At 37.1% G+C, this 25,658-nt stretch overlaps 1 protein-coding gene across 3 annotated transcripts in view; it reads right to left on the reverse strand.

Moving 5' to 3' along the window:
* The window catches only part of RASGRF2 (Ras protein specific guanine nucleotide releasing factor 2), a 136,947-nt gene that overhangs the window by 11,650 nt on the left and 99,639 nt on the right, over positions 1 to 25,658 (reverse strand). For all 3 annotated transcript variants that reach the window (XM_038170752.2, XM_038170751.2, XM_038170753.2), the window contains exons 18-19: positions 20,866 to 20,972; positions 7,750 to 7,862 (exon numbers count right to left, since the gene is read on the reverse strand). In XM_038170752.2, coding sequence (XP_038026680.1) covers positions 7,750 to 7,862; positions 20,866 to 20,972 — 220 coding nt within the window. The remainder of the gene's footprint in view (positions 1 to 7,749; positions 7,863 to 20,865; positions 20,973 to 25,658) is intronic.

The following is a 25,658-nucleotide window of genomic DNA, read 5'->3' on the forward strand; positions in this document are numbered from 1 at the left end:
AAACAAGTTCTCTGCAGAAGTTATATAATGCCTATGAATTCCATTTTCAAGGAGAGTTTAGATAACCATTTTCGAAGAGGATCCAGTTCCATTAATCATTCTAGAAAGTAGAGCAACTCAACAAAATATTTTCTTGTTGTCCCTCCAATCCCTTGTTTTTGCACTTTGTAGAAAATGACTTTCCACATAGCATGGGAAAGTGTTAAGGGATTATATTGCCTGGAGTCTTTAGCAGTGAGTGTAAAATACAGAATTTGTACTATGTGGCTGGGGAGGAAGCATCAATGCTTAGTACACTAGGTTCTTCTATTGTGTGCTGCTGTTGGTTCATTTTGGTTTTCTGAATTGAAGGACTAAGTTAAAATCAAATGGAGATACATGTAAAAAGAACCTAAGAATCCTCCTTGCCTTCATTTCATCTTTCTCATATCCAGACAAAATGCCCATTTCATCATGAGACTTGGAAATGTCTTAGGTCTAATGGGCAAGCCATGCAGTGTCTTGAAGGTCTACTTCTTCAGGAGAACCCTAAGTTTCTTCTCCACAAAACAACTCTTTGCAGCCTCAGTAACTGTAAATAGACTGCCAATCTGTGTTTCCTTAGCAGCTTGTTTTGTGCTGTGTCTCATGACTGACTGCCTGCAGAAAAATACTGTTCAGAATGTGGCAAGACTACGTGTCTTCCTGGCAAAAAAATAGAGGGCTTGCCCTTCTGCCCCAAATATTCTCCATGATTTTGTAAACTCATACTTTGGGTTCTTTGGGTTCCTTATAACTTTTTGTAGGTTAGGCTTCTCATCTTTGATACAGAAAAGATTGTATTTGCTTAACAGAAAATAAAGTAAGAACCATGAGAAAAACAAAAAAACAAACAAACAAAAAAACACTTATCTTTCCCCCTTCTTTGCTTACTGATACTCTTTTCTATGACATACAGTATTTTATATAGACTTCTAATCCCTTGCTCTGTAGAGATGACATGCTTTTTCTCTGACACAGTATTCTTACGAAAAAAATATTTTATCCGTAAATATTCTACATTTAAACCTTCAAAGGACAGCATATCTTTCTGGACTGGACAAAAGTACTTCTTAATATCATCAATAGCAGCTTCCACTTCAGTCTGCACAGTTGCTGGCCTAGTGGTACATGTATTTAGTTTTGATAGAGGTCTAAGAGGATATGCTGAGCTCCTCAGTTCTTCTTGGGCAGTTCCCATCAGTAGTCTCCTGGAAGTCATGTGAGAAGCTCAGGTTCATGTGAAAAGGGGTATGAGAGACAGCTAAAGTAACGAAACAGTTTGCATGACTATTAAACAGCACTCCTCTCAGTGGGACTGAATGGAGTAACAACACTCTTACAAATAAAGGAAATAAATTCATAAGAAATAACTTTCTAACTTTTCCACTTCACATCTGGGATTAGAATTTTCTCTCTCATTTGATCTATTCTTCATGCTTGACCAGTCCAAAAGTTAAAATGTTTTTCACATAAAGCACTAAAATCTGTTCCAAACTATTACACAGGATAGAGTATCAGTCATCTATCAAATTTTGAACCCCACATATTCCTTGATTCCCTTTACAGAGGAAGATGAAGGAGGACCTGTTTCTTGCACCACTCTTTTTCCACACACGGGATTATTTATCAACCAAAGTTATTCACTGCAGTTCAGTCTCGACTTTACACCTTTCTGGTCCACCATCACTGAAATTCTGTGTAGATTTCAGGAGTTACTGAACAAGGCTGATCAAATCTCAAGGACAACATACTTCAGTATGTTTGCCTAACTTTCAAAAATAATTTGAAGAAAGAGAAAAGAAGCTTTTACCCTGCAGAGAAATCTCATCAGTCCATTCACCAAAATTCTCTTAATGCAAGAAATACCAGCTGTTCTCTCTAATGACTCAGGAAGGCATGAACTTCAGTATCTCTCATAAACACTTCCTTTGCCATTCTGTTTCTGTACTGCCTCTTTCCCAGAGCTTACCATAATGTTTTTGGAGTATAAATCAACCTTTCCTCCTCTAATCTCTGTTAACAAATATGATTTAAAGGCACTGATTTTCCAGGAAAAAAAATATACATGCATATACACACATACACTTACAGGCTGGGCCAGTTTCTAAAAGAAGACACTTGTGTCCAAAATCAAGGAGATAGTCAGAATCACACAGAATCACAGAATTTCTAGGTTGGAAGAGACCTCAAGATCATCGAGTCCAACCTCTGACCTAACACTAACAGTCCCCACTAAACCATATCCCTAAGCTCTACATCTAAACGTCTGTTAAAGACTTCCAGGGATGGTGACTCCACCACTTCCCTGGGCAGCCCGTTCCAGTGCCTCACAACCCTTTCAGTAAAGAAGTTCTTCCTAACATCTAACCTAAAACTCCCCTGGTGCAACTTAAGCCCATTCCCCCTCGTCCTGTCACCAGGCACATGGGAGAACAGGCCAACCCCCACCTCACTGTCCATGGCATATACTTATATGCAGGCTCTAAAAGTATCTGAACAATGAGTTTACAGTAAGAAAAGCTTTTCTTAATTTCACTCTGAATTCCTCTACATTTCCGAGTAAAGAAACACAGGGAAGCAAAGACCTATAGTGAGGGCTGACTGACAAACACAAACTGCTACACATATTTTGATATGCCAGCACTCTTCAGGTGTAAAAGCAGACAGTAAGCACCTCTTCAGAGCAACTAAAAAGCCTGTTTTATGACACACTTAGCATTGGATGAATTACTATTTTCATGAGGGGTATGTTCACTGGCTCACCCCCAATTTTATGTTTCCATCCTGACCCAGGGAAGACTTTTGAATGAAAGTTTCATCAAAACCTTCAGTCCTCACAAATCTATGCTTTCACATACAAAATATGATGCCAAAAACCTTCATGATTTGAAATAAAAACTCTTCAGTAAAAAATCAGTAAAAACTCTTCTAATTTATATTCTTCCTTTAAGTAACGTCAGTCGAGATCCCTCCACCTAGAAGAACACCAAACAGGTAACAGCTTTCCATGGAGGGTAATGTGGCGGTGGTGGATTAAGAAGCATTTCTCCAAAACAGAAATTAGTACTTGAGCCAGAAGAGAAACACAATACCTGTGAACACCTCTACAAATCTCTAAAACAAGACAGACTCTAGATAACCTATCTTTAAGACATCTAGGATGGAATTCAGATCCTACTCAAGTCAGTGCCTATATCCTCTAATTGTCAGAGAAAGCAAGGTGTCATGATCTCCAGAGAAGTCCACATGCCTAAGTTCATACCACTTTTGGAAAGAATCACCATCTCTCTCAACAACTTTGGAAGGAGTGCTTCATTAGCTGCCTACAGCTTGTTTATAGCTAGGTTTTTCAGGTAGAATGGGTCCCACCAGAGCATTTTTTTTAAGTCAGTGCTAAGAGGAAATCCTGTTTCCCCTCATCTTGTCAGTATAACCTATGCCTATGAACAGGTCAAGGAACTCATAAAATATTTTTTTTTCCATTACAGGCCTCCTCTTAATGTTCAGAACATTGACTATAATATGGCACGTTGGCAGATGATAGAAAATCTGTAATCTGATGTAGATAAAACCCATAATGACAATATGAGAAATAAATACTCTGGTGTTCAACACAGTACTTCTTTACAACGTGTCAGTGCAGTATGGGAGCGTTTGCTTAAAATTCAGCAATTTTTATTCAAGCTCAACAGTCTTGGTTATACCTACTACAAGAAATAGTAATCTTCAGAGACATGTAATAGAGAAAAATATCCAAGTGCTTCCCTTGACCTACTTTGACAACCAGACATGGTACCACAGAAGGCATCAGACAGTAATGCTAGGAGAAGGAACCATTTCTGTGTTACTGCGTCCACTTTTTGCACCAACAGTACCTCTGTTTTTAGTGCTTATATATTTGTGCACAGTGTAAAAACAAAGAAAACTATGTTCATCTGGCACTATAGAAAGCCTGGGTACCCACTTGGTTCGTACAATTACATTATCAGATAGGATGCAGGCATGTGGATACTGTCTCTTCTTCATCTGTTGGTTTGTCATTCTTCATGAAATCTGTTCCAGAATTAAGCAAGGGCATTTTCAACCTGTCAGAAAAGCCAAACCCTCCTGACTGAAACTATTACTCAATTTTATATTTGGGGATATTAAAAAGTTAAGTATTAAAAGAACAGTCTGGAGTTGGCTCGACCTGTGAATCCACTAATGAGCTGAGAAGCCAGTGTATCACAGGGAGTCTTGTCTTGCTGCTCACTGCTCCTGAGGTCATGCCTGCAGTGGCAGCCAGAAGTGTGTGTTCAGTCTCCACGCTTAGGACTACCAACATGATCATGTTTTTAATGTTATAAATACTCTTCCTTTAATAACATTCAATACAAATGAAGACTTGTGGAAGAGTAAAGGAATGTGCACCCCTGCGTCATTACCACAGATCTACAGTTACACATGAAAAACTCCATTTAATTGCAGATTATTTCTGAAGTCCTATAATTTCCTCTTCTCAGTTAACTATATAGCCTTGCTGAGAACATATCTTTGGGAGTAACGACAGTGCTTTTCAAAAGCTTGGAAACTACTCTTAATTACCATACAGCCCATTTTGCTGAGGTGATTTAACAATCAGAGTTCCCCCTAACAGTGAAAGGGTGAGATATATGACACATCTGTGTATTTCATCTTGGCTGAATGGTTTTCGTCCAAAGTCAGAATTGCTCCTTTATGGTCTTTCTCATAAGGTCACCAAAGCAGTTCCATTCCTGGAGAATTACTTTCTCCTTATCAGATGACTGTTAACAAATTTAATGTGTCTGACAAACAACTGACTCCTGTGTGGCTGGAGAGAGCACCCAAGAACTTTAGATTTTTTTAACTCAGTGTTGTCTTTGGGGCAGTATTTTTTAAGTCCTAACATTTTTAACTTGAAGATTACAGCCTCAGGTATTATTTACTACAGCTTAACAGTTTACATTATGAAGGTTGTATTTATGCAACAGCTTCCACCTGAAATTTTATTCATGCAACAACTTTTATTTGAAAGTTTATGAGCAGTTTGTACAAATAAAAAGCGCAGAGAGTATGACACAGGAGAAACTTCAGCTGCTACAGAAACATGGTTACTGCAGAGAATGGAACACAGCAGGTTTTGGAGCCCTTGAGGCAACAACGCTGTGTCACTGATGTATATTGGACTTTGACTAACAACTTTTATTTATTTATTTATTTATTTTAGGAACATTCAACATACCAGTGTTGCATGTACATTAACAACATCATTGAAAAGTAATGCAGGACTACTAAAAAATACTGTTAGCCAAGGCTTGAATTTCATACCTCATTTTGAAGGAAATCAACATTCATGCCACATTGAGTCCAAACGATCAGTTCTGCATGCTGAACCACCGATGGCTCTTTTTTCTAGCGAAAGTTTCTGGTATGTAAACAAATACTTGCAACTCTATGACCAAATCTACAATCAAACTACTTTATTTGAAAAGTCTGACAGGATTCCAGTGTCCAGCTGCAAACCCTGATCAAAGATGGCTTTGTTGAGGGTCTTATCTCAAGAAATTTTCATTCTCTACCTATCTTTCCAACAGAAACTCCCACTGAGACCTCAAATATGTCATTGGTTTTACTTTCCTGCTTGTAAAGTGCCTAAGTATTTCCAGAAATATTGTGAGGATAATGGCTACGAAAGAAGGATCTTAAAAACCAAATACGTTCTACAAAATATTTCAAATTAGTGAATTTTTAGTTTACTTTTAGTTCAATATCTGTGACTATATTTTTCATTTTTACTAAAATTTTGATTTCTACTCCTTTTTTCTTTTACTTCTAAACATTTCTCAGTTTAAAAAAAATAACTTGCAAAATATTTACTTCTTAAAGAATTTAACTTTTTTCTTTTTCACAAAAGAAACCCTTGAAAATTCTCAGAATTGCCAAAAATTCAGTCTTCATTAAAATAGAAGTATCAGTGGAAATATCAGATTAACTGTGCTCGCTAGCATATACAGTGAGATAAGATACTATAGTAGTAAGTGTTAAAAGCAAAGTGATGAAAAACAATACCTTACATTTCATAGAACAGCAGTAACAGGATGCAACTGGGGGCAGCTTGCAATTTAAAAATAATTACTAAAGTTGCATTTCTTGATGCAACACCTAATGGAAAATGACTAAATCAAAACTGGACAGAGAAAACTGTAAAAAAAATTGTATGCTTAAAGGCCTATAAATCTGTTCTATTACTGTGCAAGAAACAATCAATCTACATTTGTTTCAGACTTATTTTCTTAAGAAGCTAAAGGTCTTAAGGCTAACTTTTCCCACTTTGAGCAATTTGACAGAAACTTTGCTATCAGATGTATTACTAAAACCCACTACACTGTAACATAACTAGTCCTTTTTTGTTCTTCTTGTTATTTCTTCCAAAAAAATACGCGACATTAACTTGTTAAAAAAAAATAAACTTTGAATAACAGCACATACGGTATAATTAACAAAAAGGCTTATTTCTATTTATGTAGAAACTAAGTAGGATCCTGTTAACATGAACTGCTTATATTAAGAGCTTTTTTTTTTTTTCTTATCCTTTATTTGATATTTTCCCCTCAGGTGAAGAACTTCTCCTTCTTATTCTGACATTCCTTTTCATATGAGCATCCAGTGAGGAAACCTGTCAAATGTTCCTAGAATATTCAGACACATTACATTTATTGCACCCTAGTTACCTTTCCAGCAGAATACTTACAAAAATACTAAGCATGTCACAGCTTCATCTGTGCTTTTCATCATGTCTTGTTTTAAGCACTGCCTGGTCTTTAAATGCATATTTTTCTTCAGTAATGTAGCATAACTTACATGGAAATCAGTTACCATAAAACATTCACACTTACTAGAATGAATTATTTTCACTGACAAATGCATGTACGGCTTTACTTTTGGAACAAATAGACACTCAATTCTGTAACACCAACTCTAAGTGATAAAGAATTTGAACCCCAAGGTAAATAATTCCGGTTATACGGAAACTTAAAGATCTTTTATTTCATGGCACTAATTACATAATAATTCCTCTCTATAAGCTACCCAAGGAAGTTAAGACACAGCTGTCAACACAAAGGAAAGTGCAAGCACGGTCTAGTGACTATGTCATGGCACATTAGACTATCAACAGCCTCTCAAGAGCTTAGCAGCATGAAGTGCTCATTGCTAAGATAGGAGTTCTTCACGATATTATAGTGAATGGTCTTGTTGCTTTATTGGGCAGCATTTTTTCCCTACCACATAAACACTGAGCCAATGGCTGTTAGATTTTTTTTAAGAGAATTTTCTGAATGAAACTTAAAACATGCTCTGACACTTGATGGTTGTCCAGACTAAAAAAGTTACAAGGGAATTTTAAAATATTCCAAATAACAGACATAGCTAAGTTTTCCTTAATCCATTTTGAAGACATCCAAATTTTTTGTTAATTATTCTTTAGTTCCTATTGTGCAATTTTTACTGTATACTTAGCTGTAATCACTACAAATTAACCTGAAAATGTGCTATATTTTGCTGCTGGATGAAGTGCTTCAAAGTTGGTCTGTCTTAACAGCTAATAAAAAACTTAACAATCCTTCAAAATCAAATAATCTGAAGAAAAGCCCTGTGAATTCTATGATACATGTTCTCCTATCTCTTTCACATACCACACATAGACAGACTATTTAGAAACATATTTACCTCAGTATATTTGCAGTAGCCTTCCTTTCTTGTGGTAGAAGGTCAGGGTCTCTTAAAACTTCTTCCAGCAAATTTAACACATTCATTTTCAGTTCATTATTTAGCTCAAAATCCTGCAAAGGAAAACAATTTTACTTCCTTTTTGTTTTAACAATACTCATCAAGCAATTGAAAAAATAGTTTTTTGAGTTTTGTCTATTCCATCTGCTAAGAAAATATTTAATGAAACTTGGAAAACTGTTGTAGTGAGCAGGATACATGTGTGGTAACCTGAAAGGCTACAATTTATCTAATTTTCCAACCCTTACTTTGTGGAACTGGGCAAATCACTTAACCTTTTTTCTCTGAATTTAGGAAAACATCTCACCAGTATCCACAATGTGCCTTATCCTCTATTGTCCTGTGATGACCATAAAAGTGGAAAAACAGAAAAGCAGAGATGACTGTGTAGCAAGGTTGTGTGGTGAAATTGCCTAAAGTAGGAAAATAAAACTAACGTTCTCGTTTTAAAGAAAATGTACAACATTGAAGAGGCTTTTATGGTAGGGTGTAGCTGCATTACCTGAGCTCCACCTAAAAGATAGAAAATAATATAAATTGGCCTAAGAGAGAGGGGATGTCAGGGAAGATACCACTGTCAGGGGAGACACCATCCTGAGGTCCTCCTGACCCCTGGGATCAGTCGATGGACTGAGCCTCTCTTCCCCCCCATTGGACACCTCCTGGTGTGATCTGAACACTTGATTATACTATGTGTCTCCACAGAAACTTAGAAATCTCTGTAGAGTCTTTGTGCCTTTTAATGCATTAATTTCGAGGCTGTGCACCTGTGTATTTCATGCATGCTACCTTGCTTTTGCAGACAGTAACTATCACCAGCAATCCAAAGAACTTGTGTACCTGTTCCTGTAATAAATTGCACTTAACTGCATTGTTCCTAGCCATGATAGTTCTCATTGAACACGACTAGAGTAAGGGCAGTTATAAGTTATTGGTGAATCTGTGACCGTGGTTGTTCAGTGCTCTGAATCCCACCAGACACATATTGGTTAATGGGTTTTCGGTGAATCTGTGACTGTGATAGTTCATTACCCTGACTCTGACTGGATCCGTAACAGTTAATTGGCTATACCCCTTAACGCAACAGGGTGGACACAGGTTTTTTTTCCACTATTTTACAGAGTTTTCTTACTTACCTACTTCCCCCTCTGCTATTTCTTCTTTCATAATCCTCTTTTTGGAAAGGTCTGCTTTTTATTTGATGTAGCAGAGTATTCAAGGTATATAAGCATGATAAATCAGACCAGTGTTCTCTGGTAGTGCTCTTAAGAGTACTGGCATTTTAATTATTTCTAAGGCTGACTAATACCTTACACAGGACCACCACTCAAAAACAGAAACAGACAACAATTTATGTTGATACCTGATATTGGATAAAATAAAATATTAGAACAATGTACAAATTTTAAGGTAGGAACTTAGAGTTAAGTACTGGAGCAGACTCCACTAAGACTTGGATTTAGCTCAAAGCTAGTATTTGGGTAATAAAACTAAACACCAAGTCTTTGCTAATCCAGTGCATCTGTAGGTTCTCCTTCATAACCCACAGCTACTTGCAAGTAAGACCATGTTTGTGGCAAGCCCCTGCACATTTCCATGGGAACAGAAGCAGAGCCAGCAATAAAGTTACCAAAACTGGGGAATATTTGGCATCTCTGTACAGGGGCTGTATATTTTGTTTTCCCAAAGAACCAGATACCTCCCCTTATGTTGCAATAGACTCCTAAATTGGCAGAATTTCTGGAGCTCTGTCCATCTCCCTAGAAGGGAAAGAGTCAAATGCCTCTAGGGAGAATCATGTCTGGTAGACACACATCATCACACCATCCATCTCACTTAAGTGGATGCACCATAGTGCACCCGAAGTCACACAGGAAGGTGATGCTTAGTTTGGAAAAGCACTGAAATACTGACACTAGGAGGATATATGTTCATTAAAGAAGGTGGTGCCCCAATCACTCTGACAGGGCTTTTTGAGGAAGCTTAGTGTTCAAATTGTCAGCATGAGGTGAGGGATTAGGCTGCCTTCTTGCCCACAAATGCCCTGCTACTCTTCCTCAGTAAAGACCTGGGCATTCCTCCTCTTAAAAGTATCCCCTTTTGAGTTTTCAAAAGTCTCCTCACTTTTACAAGAGCTAATTCACATTCTGAAACCAGCTAGTATTTGTGTATTAGTCCTTCATGATGCTTGTTCATATTGGAAGATTTTAGAGGACAGAAAGGCAAGCAAAATTAGGCTTTGGATAGGATATCAGACACCCCCAAACAAGCAAAAATACTTCTAGATACTGCACTGCGTTTGTTTTATAAAGTTATTTTCTATATCTATTGTCCAAAATGCCTGTTTGAGAAACTAGTTTAACCTGTCTGCCAAAGAAGACAGAGTTTATTTATTTATCTATTTAAGATATAGAAATGGGACTAATTAGTGAAAGTATAAGGAATGTAACAGAACTACAGGAGAGTATTGTTTGCTCCAGTGACATTTAAAATAAAAGCATTTGGAATATAAAACTATCAAAATTCAGCTAAAGGAGAAACCTTGAAGAAGACTGCATAGGCTTAAGCAACCATTTTAATTAATATTGGTATTGTCTGTTCAATAGCTTAATGGTTCTAAAAGAAGATGGGTAGTATCCAAGTTATCCAAGAACTGACAAATCTAACGTGCTTATTTAGCATGTTGGATAGAATTCTCAGAATCAGGTAGAATTCTTAGAATTGGGTAGAATAAAAACATTATCAGGATTTTACCTCCAAGTATGTTTTTTAAACCACAGTCCATTGGTTATTTTCATTATATGATTTTTTTTTTTTCTCAAAGGTTTGCTTTATTCCAACTATAACAAAAGTTTGTATTTTTTAAAGTTATTGCATATGTGAATCAGGATGGGAAGGCCTCACCTATGAATACAAGACTCATTTAAAAAAAAAAAAAACAAAAAACATGTTTTTTCATGTTTACAAGCTAATTCTCATACATATAGAAATTAATATATCGTATGTTAACAACAAAACATGTTTGTTAACTATCTCCACAAGATAGGATTCCTGAAACAGATGGAAAAACTAGTATTGTTGGCAAATTACGAGGCACTTAGTTGCTAGGGTTAGGACTAGCTTCCACTTATGCTGGCTTTGGAATAAACTTCACTGTGTAAAAACCCACCCCACTAACTTCAGAAAAACTAGAAAAAAAAGACCCTTGATCAGCTTAGCCAGCCCAAACTCTACTGTGGATAGTACAGACTAATAAGAGATTATACACAGGGGACTCACTGGTTTGTGTGACTCTCTCAATCCCATCTACGGATTACACTTCCACACCAGCCTGCAATTAGAAGATGCCACACCATAGCACAACCTTCCCATAGGACAGAGTAGGCTTTATATTGATGCAGTTTCTGTAGCTGTTGTCTTACTGCCCAAAATTTGTGGTTGTTTTTTGTCTGCTTGGTGGCATTCTTTTTAAAACAAAGTGCAAGTTGCTTCTCAAAATGTAAGGAGAAAACACAATGAAAAAAGGTGGAATTCAAAAGACAGTTGGGAAGCTAATCTATTTTACAGCTGAAGATAGGGATATACAGAATCCCAAGATGCTAACATGATGAGCAATGGCTAAAAAAATCTATGGAAATCAATTTCACAATATTTAAATCTTTGTAGAAAGTTTAACCTTGGAATTACAAAACCACACCAAAATACTTAGCTATCAATTCTAAACACACTTTATAGATAAATATCTGTTATATTTGTATAGACAGATAACTATCAGATAACTAACAGGTAACTATCTCTTATATGTGTATATTATAGCTACCTCTATTAGGGTCAGTGTTTTTGAATATATACTCACTTATTACGTAAATATGTCTATTTATACTATTGGTACATACAGACCGAAATATAGATACCAATAGGTATAGATATACTGTATATGTGTATGTCATTTATCTATATATAATTTTAGAATACTCGTGACATTCTTCATCTGTTGTTATCACCTGTTAACACATTTCCCTAATTCTTCAGCACTTCTGATCTGAAAGTCTCCCATCTTGCCAACAGCAACAAAACGCTGCCACCATCCCCCAGCACAAGGCAGACTGCAGCACCCAGCAGGCCTGGCAGAAGCAAACAGGCTCCCAACTTTTTGCTGAGTAGAAGTGAAGGCTGAGTAAATCTGCTATACTCACTTACATTTAAATGGCTGCATGTGTCAGAATTTGGACTATCCCAACATTCAAGGAAAATTTTCACTGAAATTTACATATTGCAGAAAGAATACAGTCAGACAAGAAGTTCTAAATTTTCCAACACGCATTTTTTGATTTGATAATCCTTCATGAAAGGGTACATACCTCTAGTATATTTTAGAGTCCATATTAACCTAACGATTTCTGGGGTTTATTTAGATTTCTATTTGGCTCAAGAATAAAAATTATTTAAAATTTTGGTGCAAAAATTCAAGTTCTATTTGTAAGTCCATTATTGTCGGTGATGAGAAAAGGTATTTATTTAATATATACAGTACAAAATCACTTATGAAATGTGCAAATATAGAAAAAATGACAGCAGATTAGTTAAGTGAGAAAGCTGCCCTGGAGTCACCTAGAATAAGAATATGATGTATGAAGTTCTTCACTGATCAAAAGCATTGTACACAAGGTTCAGCATCATTTATCAAAGTTTCCAGCAGTAGAGCAGTGTGGCAACAGGGGGAAATTTATTAATTTTGCTGACACCCACCTGCATTATGAAAGCAAAAGCCTCCTGTCCTGGTTTGGTTAGGACAGATAATTTTCTTCATAGTAGCTGGTATAATGTTATCTTTGAGATTTTTGATGAAAGTGGTGCTGATAACACACCCATGTTTTTATTGTTGCAGAGCAGTGCTTACATTAAGCCAAGAATTTTCCATCTCCTCACACAATTTTCCTCTCCTGCAAGCAAGAAGGCTGGGGGTGCAGCAGGAGCTGGGAGGGGACAGAAGCAGGACAGACGACCCCAACTGGCCATGAATGATGAAAGCGGTGCTGATAACACACCCATGTTTTAATTGCTGCTTAGTGGGGTTAAAACACAACACCTCCTTCACAGCTACAGAGCTAAGTCAGTAAGATTATATTTCAAGCAGATTCACAGCCAGCCTGTTGATGGGCACCATCCACTGGACTGGACAGTACTGTTACATTTAGAAAGTGCTTGCACATTCTCTTGCCAGGAGGAGCTCAAAAAGCTGTTCTGCAGTATGAGCAGTGTTTCAGAAGCAACCTATCCAGCTGAGTCAAAAATTTAAAAGTAAAATAAAATAAAATAAAATAAAATAAAATAAAATAAAATAAAATAAAATAAAATAAAATAAAATAAAATAAAATAAAATAAAATAAAATAAAATAAAATAAAATAAAATAAAATAAAATAAAATAAAATAAAATAAAATAAAATAAAATAAAATAAAGGAGATGATGGATTTGGAATCACTGCACAACAAGACAGACTGTAATGATGGCAGCAGAAAGTGAGAAAAACAGAACTTAGCTGAGCCAACGAGGTTCAACAACAAATTTACTGTAGATTTACTACAGGTGATTATACAGAGAATGTAATTTTCAAGTTTCATCATGGGTTCAGTGAAACCCCCAAACATTTCCTCCTCCTCTTTAAATTTTCCTCAGTGAGAGGAAACATTCTTCATTTAAACAAGGTGAGGAAACTTGAATAACCCCAAGCAAACAAAAGGGAGCTAAAACCTGAGAACTTAATTTACTTGGAAAATATTTTGAGTATTTCAGTGATAAGGATTACAAAGGATACCAGGAGGGAGGGAAGGAAGGAGCAGAAAAGGGGAGGGGACAGAACTGTATATGGAGGCATCATGAAGAAAGCCTAAAGGGAACCATTTCACAGAATAATATTATCCAACTGCAGTGTAACTCTACCTCCAAACTGTAAAAATAATTTAAGTTCAGCTTGCAAAATAGACCCAAGATTTCAACTTCTTGGGCATCTGTTTACAAGGCATTAAAAATAAATAAATAAAAGGCAGATTGGCTTCAGAAGCCTGTGATTGCTACGTGAAGAGCAGGAGGAGGAGTACAAGTTGTCAGGATAAATGTAATGCTACACCCTCATGACAGTCTTTGCTGAATAGATTTGGATTAATTGTATTAGTTTCTCACTACTTTTTTATTCTGATTTTCTGTTACATAACATTACGCCCTGAGGAGACGCATGAGAAGTTCACCCAGGAGATCTGCAGGTACACCTGGCTCACCAGGAAGTGCCAGCTGCCCAAGCATCACACCCAAAGCGTACAGGGCTCTGTGATAATCAGAGATGGACAGAAAGCTCTAATCCGCTCACCAAGAATGCCTCCCAAGCTGGAAGCCTTTTTACATGCAGGGAAGAAAAAAAAAAAACTGACTGCTTTCCAATTCAGATTTCCAATGCTGGCACATACAACCCATGGTGTTTCCACAGATTCTCCCAGACGTAGTTGATATTCACACTACAAGCAAGAAAATCAATGCACTGAAATCTTTTCCCTGCCACTTCTCTTCATCCTGTGAATAGCTATATAGTGAGGATCTTTCAGTCCATAAGTGACAAACAAGAGAAACTGAGGAGAGATGTGTTTGAAGGAAATGGGGAAAGCAGAAAAGACAAACATGTAGAAAGAAAAGAAGTGGTCACATTTCTAAAATGCAAGATGAATTAACCAGAGAGGTACCAAATAAGAAGAAATGTCAGTGAGGACAGGAATTATATATTACAGTGAGACGATTGTACTATGGCTGTACAATGGGAAAGTTTTGAGAGGCATCTGGAAGAGAAAAAGCTCCAGTGGAGAGGAAGGAGGAATTAATTACTGAAGGGAGAAGTAAAACATAATGAAGGATTAAAAATACCAGATGTGAAAGACAGAGGAAACTACATGTACAGCTGAAGTCAAGGTTTGGATGCCTCTAAGAGTACTCACACAATGTGGAGATACTGCATGCAGACTTAATGTCCTCTGCCCCCATTTCCAGCAGCAAGCTGAAAATAGCAGATGGGCACAGACATTGAGAAAGACCAGCACTGCTGCTGGCTATAACTGATTACTTTAAAGTGACGGGCTAATGATAAAACCCTGCTGGGAGCCCAGCACTGGAGATGACCAGGAGGGGAGAGAGATCTACGGAAAGACTGTTTACAATGAAATTGGTATATTTTCAAATAGATGGATTTTGCCTTACAATTTTAATATATCTGCTCTTATTCCAAAGTGTAAACAGATCGTCATTTCAATGACATCAGTGGAATAACTCTTAATCTTCTATACAGAAGATCACATTCTATCACAGTTTACTGGAATTACTCCAGTGATGCAGTCCTCTACAACGCTATTTCATTTTCCAGCATAAAAGCACAAACACTGCATACAGTTGTGCTACAGGAGATTTTCATATCTTCACTTCCAACAAAACATTTACACATTTGGAAAATAAAAAGATAAAAGATATTAAAATTGGCTTTCAAGGAAAATTCATACTTGAACTACTCCTAGTCTATTTCAGAAAGCAATCAAAGAACTGCACCTTTGTCTTCTAGTTAGTTTCAAGTGCAAAGAAACAACCATCATTTGGGGAAGAGTGCCAGTCCTGATTCCATGGTATCAGTGCTAGCCTGTCACTCCAGATTGAACACAATTAGTACCAAAGTACAAGCTATGTTAAAAGCATGACTGAGTAATTCTCAGTGCATACAATAAAAACCTTTCATTATCCAAGCACTGTGTAACTTGGTAGTATGAAGAAACCTTGCAGGAATAATCTAGCCACTAGGTATTGTCAGATTAAAGTATTCAGGACTGGTGGGAAATGTGACATCTCTGCCTCTAAGTTCTAGGACTTAGTACATGTAAGAGATTTGCAGGAAGACCTCAGTGAGGAAGTATCTGTCAGGCTCCAGCACAAGCACAAGCAGTGTACCTCTAATTAGTCTGACTGACTGCAAGCCTGGCTACTGTTCTGAGGGTGACTCAGGCTCTCTAAAGGGTCATGGAACATCAAATCTTTATGCTTCTGCTACATTTGGACAGACCATAGCAACAATTAAGTACATTGCTACTGAATATGCATGTATATTCTGCACATGGAGGAAACTGATGCAAACTTTCTTTACTGAGTGACCAACAGTGAATTGGAAGGTTCGCTTATGGTTCCCTTGCTCTGCCTCACCCTGTGGCAACCTCGTTGTTTCTTCAATCCACAATCTGTATTTTTACATGTCTTTATTTCAGGAAGAATCTCAGAAATTGCTGTTTAAAAACAGAGGCCTCAGGCCCTAAGGATTTGTTTGATATGTAACTAGAATACAGAATATTGTACAGAAATCATTGTGTAAGTGTGATTTGTTCACATTTCTACAGTAAGCTCACTACAGCTTTGCCAGGCATCATACTCGTTACTTTATGCATTTAAACACAAGCCAAGTGGGGCTCATATGAATGAATTTTCATGTTATTTTTTGGTTCCGACATACAAAAGGGCATTGGCCAAATCACATGCAAAGATATACTAAAACCATTGGTGCCTAACTAGAATCATCTTTCTTGGACAATTTTCTGTACACAGACACCTTCCTTCCATCATCCCCAAATGGTATCTGCAACTGTATTTGCAAAACCTTCTTTTGAAAACCCGTCACAGTTTAGTTGGCGCGAACAAGAAAATGACTTGCAGGAGGTTATTTCACAGTTGGAGCAAGACAGGAGTCAGGCACCAAAATCATGACCAAGACTCAAAATTCAAGTCTTGGTCTGGTCCCCAGATCTTGTGGTAGCTTCATAACTCACTGACACCATCTGGCAGCCATAGAGTTTGTAAGGGAGTTAAGATTTTCCAATTCATTCCAGCTGAGATCTTCAGAGAGGCCAATGGGAGCAAGCACGCAGCTGTCACTCAAAACCGGGAAGCATGGAGAAGCCAGCCTCTCTTTCCTCATCAGCAGATGTGAAGCCTTTCTCTTTGGACAAGCTCCATTTCAATCTGCTTGTCACAGAAGCAGAAACACTTCATTTTGTATCTTCAAGTGTTTAGATAAAGGACAAGAAAGTATTGTTAAGGAAAACAAGGCTGCAAGACCTCACCAGGATAATGAAAATCATACAAGGAATTTCTTCTCTTTTTCCCTTCCTACTTTTCCATCTCTGGCAGGAGTTAGTGGGAGTTTTATCCTCAAAAGCCCTTTCCATTCTCATCAAAGCTGTCTTCAGAATGACTGTCTGCCTCAGCATTTGTGTTTTCATTGTTTACAACAGGAGAATCCTACACTGTTCCTCTCAGTTACATTTTAAAAACAAAATGCAAACATGAACACTGCTGTTATTTTGGGCAAAAAGAAAGCTTTGTTGGCCTGTAGGTGTTTGAATTAAAAAGAGAAGAACGGGGAAAAAGGGGAGGTGATGAGAATGAAAAGAACAAAATGTAAATAAAAAATCTAGAAAACCTAAATAATCCATCGTTCATACACATAATAAAAAGAAAAATAGCAATATGGGTTTGATTCCTCTTGCTCAGTGTGGTAAAAACAAAAAGTATGTGTCACATTATGCGAGAATGTTTTTTCCAAATTTTTATCTGTGCCTTGGGAGCTCCTGGAGACATTAATTAGTTCCTTCTGCCCTTCTGAAAGGGCTGCAAAATTGGCATCACTATATATTTACTCAGATTTTAAGTGAGGCTCCTACAGTGAATGACCCAGGTTTTACAAATAATGAATCCTTTTTCTAAGCATTATTTAGTATGATTTCAGGATAACACAACTGCTTTATGAAAGCATATCCTCTCTAAATAAGCTGAATTGTTAATTTTAATGATTTTGTTTTCTGCCCACAGACATGTTTTCGTATTAAACACTGTCCATGCTCAGATAAATTTTTAAAAGCACATGCTTAAAAAAAAAAATCAACCTAAATTATACATAACTGTGGTTTTGACACAGTTGCAAGATACTGTAGAAAGCTAATTCATTCCACAGCCCAGCAAATTAAACATTTCCAAGACCCATCCAAGGACTGGATAGAGGAAAGTGAGGAAACACAAAGCTTTGAACCATTTGTTTGGACAGTATCTCTGTCCGTTGGTTCATGCACTAACCCTGACCCATGTTATTATGCTCTAGAGAGTAGCAGACTGCAGTAAGCCAAAGGGATCCAGAGGGAGAGATGGAGGGTAGGGGATGAGTAAGTGGGATGATATATGTAAGCACACTTTAGACAGATGGTTGTACATTACTATCTTTACATTATACACATTTCTGAACATAGGTTGTATACTCTTATGGGACTGTACAGCATCTGATGTGCACATTGCACCAAAACACTATCAATCAGTACAATAATTTAGGCAGACAAATAACTTGCAAATAAATTACTGTTATTGGTGGATCAGAGAGCACCGGAACTGAGATGCTGTTATGCTGCAGAGCTAGTCACATGCTGCAACAATAAACATGTCTGCAGCAGCATTTAGTACCTTCAAAGAAAAATTAAACAAAGCCCCACAATTTACCTATCTAATATTTTTTCCATCTTTTTATCAAACTAATGAGGAAATGGCACTTTTGCAGAAAAAGTCTGGCAAAGTAGATCATCTTTTCCAGCAGCACAGACTAGTAATGATGACAAGGACCGAGGCACATCACAGGGAGAAGTCTATAGGGAAGTAGGAGAAACTTCTCCAGAGGACAGAAATTGTATATTTGATGTTTGCAACAAGAGCAAGTTCAAAGCCAAGCAGAAAGAAAATGGTATCAGCAAAACATTGAATTACAGGTTTATCTTTGAAAATCTCAGTTTCTTTTGCCAACCTCTTCTTCTTTTAAGAGAATAAAACCTGCCCTTGGTTGTTGATGAAGGTGAAGGATGTCTTAAATGCACTAAGTGGCCAGAGAATGATGCAAATACCTTAAAATGTGATAACATTTTTGGATGATCTGTTGATCCCATAGAATTTTAGTACTGACATTGTTTCGTTATTTTGTAAATCTAATAAGCATTTCTTCAGCACATACTAGCAGCTAAGAGTCCTCTGGCTTGCAGTTTGTGTTGTTGTAGAAAGAGGCTCTGAGCTACTGCTCTCTCAGGACTATACATCTTTACAGCCAACATTTCATACTATTTGTCCAGAAAATAATTCTTCACTTGTCTTCCTTAAAGCAGTCGTGACCATGTATTTTTGTGGCAGAAACTAGTCAGTCATTTCTGTTTTCTTTAGGTCTTGTGTCCTTCATCTGCCCCTAGTCTCTCAAGTAAACAACAAAAAAGGTGATTACATGCTCCATTGCTGTAGCATTCATTAGTTGATATGCAAAAGCCCCTACATTTTAAAATATTTGCTCTATTGTAATATTGGATTAAGAGAGCTAGGAAATTAATATCTGACAGCTTTGCCATGGAAAAAATAAAAGACAGTGAGTGACTGCAGAGACAAACAATAGCTTCCACTTTGACAATGCAGTGCTGAACTTTTACCCAGATGCTCACGAACCTGCTCTTCACTTACAGTAGGAGGGACTTTGATCCCCCAGCCCTTGCTTAGAGGTTCAGGGAAACAAGGGCTGTGGGATGCCTGACTGGCAGTGAAGACTGAGGCAAAGAACCTCATGAGTGCCTCAGTCTTTGCCGTGTCTGTCATTATCAGTTCTCCCTTCTCCTTTATCAGAGAGGGAACAATCTACTTGGCCCTTCTTTTCTGGCCAATGCACCAGCAGAATCCCTTGTTACTTCTTGCTTCCCTTGCCAAGCTCTGTTCCATCTGTGTCTTGGCTTTCCTGATCCCATTCCTACACCTCTGAATGGCATCCTCATACTCTTCCCAGACCACATGCCCTTGTGTCCACTACCTGTGCATTTCCTTTTTAAACTTCAGTTTAACTTGTTGTTGACAATTAATGTAGACAAAAATCTGATGCCAACCATCATTTTCACAGGCACATTAATCAACCATCATTTAATTAGCATAGAGGGTCAGCTCAACTCAAAGAACTAATTATTTATTGTGGCAGGGACACAATGAGGATGTACAGTACACTACTGTAACACAGAGCAGGAGTAACAGACTTCTGTCATTCCCACTACAGCTCAAGATTTTGCCATGAAGTGATTTTCATTTAACAGTAGCCAAACAGAGTTTGGTAGATAAACATTATTTCCAATAACTCAAAATGTTTACTCACTTCATGATACCAGGAGAGGTTTTATCAACTTCTTCTTTGCCATTCAGCCTCTTTAATACATTTTTATTACTTAGGCATTTCCTACTGGCTTAATCCTCTAGTAAACTTAACCTCTATGAAAATTACAAGGAAAAAAGGGAATTGCATTTGACATAGCTTAGGGATATGGTTTAGTGGGGACTGTTAGCGTTAGGTCAGAGGTTGGACTAGATGATCTTGAGGTCTCTTCCCACCTAGAAATTCTGTGATTCTGTGATTCTGTGATAAGGGAGTGTTGCAGTCATCTGCACAATAGACCCTGTTTTGATCAATGTTTTTGATTGCTATCATGGAGTGATAAAGCAGTCTGCAATTGCAACAATGTACCATCTATCCAAGGCTTGCAAATTTTCCCTGTACTTCCATAATGTTCTCTCAGTATCTTCCTCTTTCTTTCTTTCTGTCCCTTCTTCTGTCCTTCCCTCCTGGTAGTTTTCTACGTGCATGCCAAAATCTTCCAACATTTTCCTCACCTAGCAGGACATTGCTATACACAAAATTCTACTAGCTACTCAATTTTGTGAGTGTGTAAGAGACTCACAGCCCTATATGGGACTGTAGAGGGACCATCATGAAGGACAGGTGCATCTTGCTGGATATGCCTCAGAACAAACATATAAATATCTGCACACAAGCACAAGCATTTTGACACATTCAATAAAGGTAACTGAAGTGAACAGACTCACAATATTTTGTAGAGAGAACCAAATCACATGAATTCCTTGAGTGGACTGAGGTCAGCTTGTATCTTTCCACAAATGTACTACAAATGGAGAGGATGAGTGAGGATACCTGAGAGTGCTTGGAGACCCAGTGACGCAAGACATTCAGGACACGATTTGTGGCTGCTCTGCGTATTATGAACTCTTTGTCACACATGCGTTCAGAATTGTTAAATCCTGTGAGGCAAAAACACACACAAGAATTAAAAAGTCAACAGAGGTACCAAACCAGGTTCTTCAAATACCTTGTTAATATCTTTGGTAAAATGAAGGCTCACAGCACATTAATAAGCAATAAAAGGAAAGAAGCTTTTTGCAAAATCAGTAAAATACAGACTTGCTCTTCACAACTAATAGAGCCACTGACTTGGATCACTATTCAGTTTTAGAAAGATAAAGAATATTTCCTAGCATCATTAGACAGATCTCCATTTGCTACAAAAGAAAGTAAAAATAAAAAACATGTCAAGACCAAAAACATACAGGGCCTGTAATCAAGCAGAGTACAGAAGGAAAGTGAGTATGATTTAGAAGAGGGAAAGCAGTAAAATTTAGAAGTGATAAAGAAACAAAGGAGGACAGTAGTTTAAATATGGTGGAGAAGAAGGTCAACATGAGGAGTGTTCCTTCATAAAAGCAGTATTGTACAGGCTTTACTAGTCAACAGAGCATGTTCAAATAAGCAGTTTATTTTTTTTTACCACTGGACTGACAAGAAAGTGGGAAGGTATACAGAAAACACATTCACTGACTGAGCTGCTTGAAAGCAAAGATTAGTCAACTGCAGCATTACACCACACATTTTGTAATGATAACTTCTGGTTTTAGTCAGTAATATTTACTTATCAATAAATGTTTTTAAAAAACAAGAAAGTTTCCTATTACATTCATAGCACTGTTACTTTCTTTTCTAGTTGTGCCATAGCTCTGTGAGAAATACAATCTGTATACTAATAATGACTACATTGAATACTGTGTTTTTTTCTAGAAGAAGGTAACTCTGAAAATACGTTTGAGAAGTTTATGTTTTTCTAGGGTTTTGTTAGATTTGATCTCATGCTGTCCGTTTCACTGTAGAGTCCAGGGAACTACTGGAAAATCCCTTCTGTGTGACCAGCACTTTGCAATTTTTTGTCATAAAAGCTGTTCTAAAGCCTGTGTATTATTAGAAATAGCAAAGGGAGATTAAACATCTATTTATTCTATGAAAAAAAAAAAAAAAAAAAAAAAAAAAAAAAAAAAAAAAAAAAAAAACCAACATTGGAAGTATTCTTAGAGGCTAGTATTAGTTTTGTTCTATTTTTATTAGAGAAAGTTATTACAGACAGTCCAAAAAATCCTAATTGCTGTTCTTCATTTTCAGAAGGATAAGAAAGGAAAAAAAAAAAATAACTGCAGTCTTAACATCTTTTAGTATATGCTGGACCCCAAATGGATCCTCTATGCTTATGTTTTATGGAAGTTTTTAAAACTATGTCATATTACATTATAGTCGATATCTAAGATTTAATATCAAAGAAAGTTTCATATTAAAACATCTTTCGGAATTTAGCTGCCCATAAGCAGTACAGTAAACAGAATCTCTGAGGCTTTACTCAGTAAAAGGTAACCTAGGCAACATTTTGTGTGTTAATTTTCTATGCTTTTCACAGTTAACCTCTTGCAAAAGCAATTAGGCATGCACATTATAAACTGTTCAATTAGCTACTTAATTGCAGCAGTGAAAGTCACAATGAAAATTATATATTAAAGCCGTAGAGTCTTTATCGAAGTAACATTAAGGAAAAGAAGATTTGGTAAACTGGAAGGAAAACAGAGAGAAACCTTCAGAGACAATTTTCAGTTAGCTGCAAGAGAATAAAAAGAGCAAGAAAGGCAAAAGGAAAACCTTTAGGGAACACTTCAGAAAACTTCTGTGGTTCTCAGAATTTCATCAATTTTTAATCAGTAATTAGCTTGTTTCAGAGTCTAAGCAACATATTCACTAAGACCCACATAGTACCTAATGTTGATTTCTTGAACATATACCTGGAGATCTCCAATCGTGTAAGAAAATAACTTAGAAGAACATAGATGTACAAGGGTAGATGTAAATTTAACTCCACATGTTAACTCACTGTACATCTTCAGATATAAGACTTCAAATAAATATCTGTGAAATATATATATATATATTTTTTTCAAAATAAAGCTGGAAATCTTATTAATTTCATTCTTTATTTTTATATAACAAACAAATCAGAATGCAAGAATGTGTTTCTCTCTCTCTTCACAAAACATTTTTAATTTATTGTTCTTTACAAGAAAGAACCCCCAAATGCTTGAGCTACACTCACTGTCCAAGAATTAAATCTGTCAATTGTGAAAAAATTGTGAAGAAAATTGTGCTTATGACAATTTCTTGTGGACTCTTAGAAATTATCTGGAAATGCTATACATCACACAATTCCCAGTGTGGAACTGTGGCAGATCAACATCTTCAATCTGAGACCATAATGTCACACAATAAAAATTGTTACCCCATTTCCATGGTCCTTGCTTAGAGTGGTTATCTAGCAGTCTTTGACTTTTCACAAGTCACAGAAGTTTTGGTTTAAAATGTGAACTCAGCAAATGTGGGTTTGGGAATGTATGGGTTTCTGCTCGCTGTACTAATCAGTTCTGGATATTCACTGCACCTTTCCTTTCCTTACTTGCTTGCTTTCTCTCTCCAAAAGTAAATTAGTAAGGAGTGAATTATATGGTGGAAATTCTCTTCACACTCTGTAATTCAAAAGTCACCCCCAGCATTGCCACTATTCTTTGTATACAAGGAGATGTGACTCTTCCGTGTGGATGCTTGGCTTTACCTTAAGGTTCTCCCTCGCAACTTGTTTTGAGTAACAGTAGACCTCAGCTAGTCTCCATATTCAGTATCAGCAGAACTAACAGGCCTTAAGCCAAAATCAAGTATGCTGGAGAAAAATACATGGAATCCTTGGACCTCCCTTATGCAAGTGAGCTTGTGGCAGGCAAAGCTGGTGGGATTTGCAGTATTCAGAAAAAAATAAGCCTCTGCCAGCAGTTCCCATTCTGTGATCTACCATACTATTTCCAAGCAAAAGGTTCTGCACAGTTATGACATGAACATGAAGCAGTTCAGGACAAAGGAACTGATTATATTCCTACATCAAAAAGGGTGACCAAACGTCCTGGGCAATGCCGGGGATTTGCACTACGACAGAGACAAAGATAAAGAACTGCTCCTCACAAAGATGGAGACACACCAGTCATCACTGACCAGTGTGGAAAGATACACAGAAGCAAAGCAGATAATCTTCACTAGGTCCACCACCAGAAGATGCTGCAAAGTGAGAACCTTTTTAATAGTGTTACCAAAAGGATTGTTAGGCTTTGGAACAGGCTGCCCAGGGAAGTGGTTGAGTCACCATCCCTGGAAGTCTTTAAAAGATGTTTAGATGCTGAACTTAGTGATATGGTTTAGTGGAGGACTTGTCATTGTTAGGTGAGAGGTTGGACTCGGTGATCTTGAGGTCTCTTCCAACCTAGAAATTCTGTGATTCTGTGTTTATGTCACCGCTGGCTCTTACAGTAACTGAAATGGGAGCCAGGGTCTACAAAGCATGTAGTAAAGATGGTTACCATCCACATCATAAAAATGTCCATCAAGTACAGATTTATTAGATTAGACTCAAAATTAGAAGTTATTAAATAACAGCTACTAATCACTAGATAAACTTCAGTGAATATATACACATATTTTTCATTACAGTTGTGACAAGAGCCACCTTTTTTTGGATCTATTCACCTACATAGCATGAGACATAAGTGTAAAACTATATGTAGACAGATACCAGCAGATATATTCAAAACTAATGTGAGAGCTCCTTCCCAGAAAGTACAGCAACAGTTTAAAATACCCACCACTCAAAGTCTTGGACTGTACTATTCCTGATACTAAGAGACTACTGTCATATTACTAGTCTAAATAAAATTTAGTCAATATTGATCATGCAAACAAAAGAGATTTCAGAAGTTCTTACAGTCACTGAATAAGTCTTTTCACTAACCAAAATGTGACAACACATGAGAAAAACAATACTCAAGAACACAGAAAAGTTCTTGCACAGAAAAATGGTATTAATTTCAGGAATCTTATAAAATTCAGAAAAAATAGCAAAAATATCAGCAGAAAGGAAGTAAGATCAGTAAGTATTGTTACTTTCTGGTCTTCTAACTTTGAAAGGAAAGGTCTAAACAAAAAAAAAAAAAGAGAGAAAAAAAATTTGCCACAGCAGAATTAATATAAAAGTAAAGACATGCAAAAACAAGTCCTTCGCTAGCATTGCTTTTGGTCCTCCTGACTTTCAAAGCGTTGTGGACTTCAGGAAAGGAACTGATAGCCACAGACTAAGCTGATTAAGCCACTACAGAAGCAATCTAAGCAATGAACAGTCAGCTTTGACAGTGCCATCACAGTATTTACTGCAATTTTCAAAGTGTAAATTTCTTCTAATGCATCAGCTTTACTGCTACTTCTTAGTTTCTCCTCTCTCAGCTCACCTAATCCACTCCCAATATAACTCCAAACAAAAAATTGAGACACCATGGCAACTAGCAACTATTCCATCCATGTTTATGCATATTCTGAGAAGCCCAATATACAACCATTATCTGGTTCTTCACGTTCATGTTGCCACTTATATATGCCTGCTGCTTTCCACACTACAAAAGGTAACCTAAATTCTATCTATCCTCCAATCCTGATTACCTTTGCAACAGGTGACAGTGATGCCAGTCTAGCAGGAACTGCAAGCTATCTCACCTATTGCAAAAAGCAGGTGAGAGCCAGAACCTTGCTGG

The sequence above is a fragment of the Anas platyrhynchos genome, chromosome Z (genome assembly GCF_047663525.1).
Source record: "Anas platyrhynchos isolate ZD024472 breed Pekin duck chromosome Z, IASCAAS_PekinDuck_T2T, whole genome shotgun sequence".
NCBI classification, from domain to species: domain Eukaryota; kingdom Metazoa; phylum Chordata; class Aves; order Anseriformes; family Anatidae; genus Anas; species Anas platyrhynchos.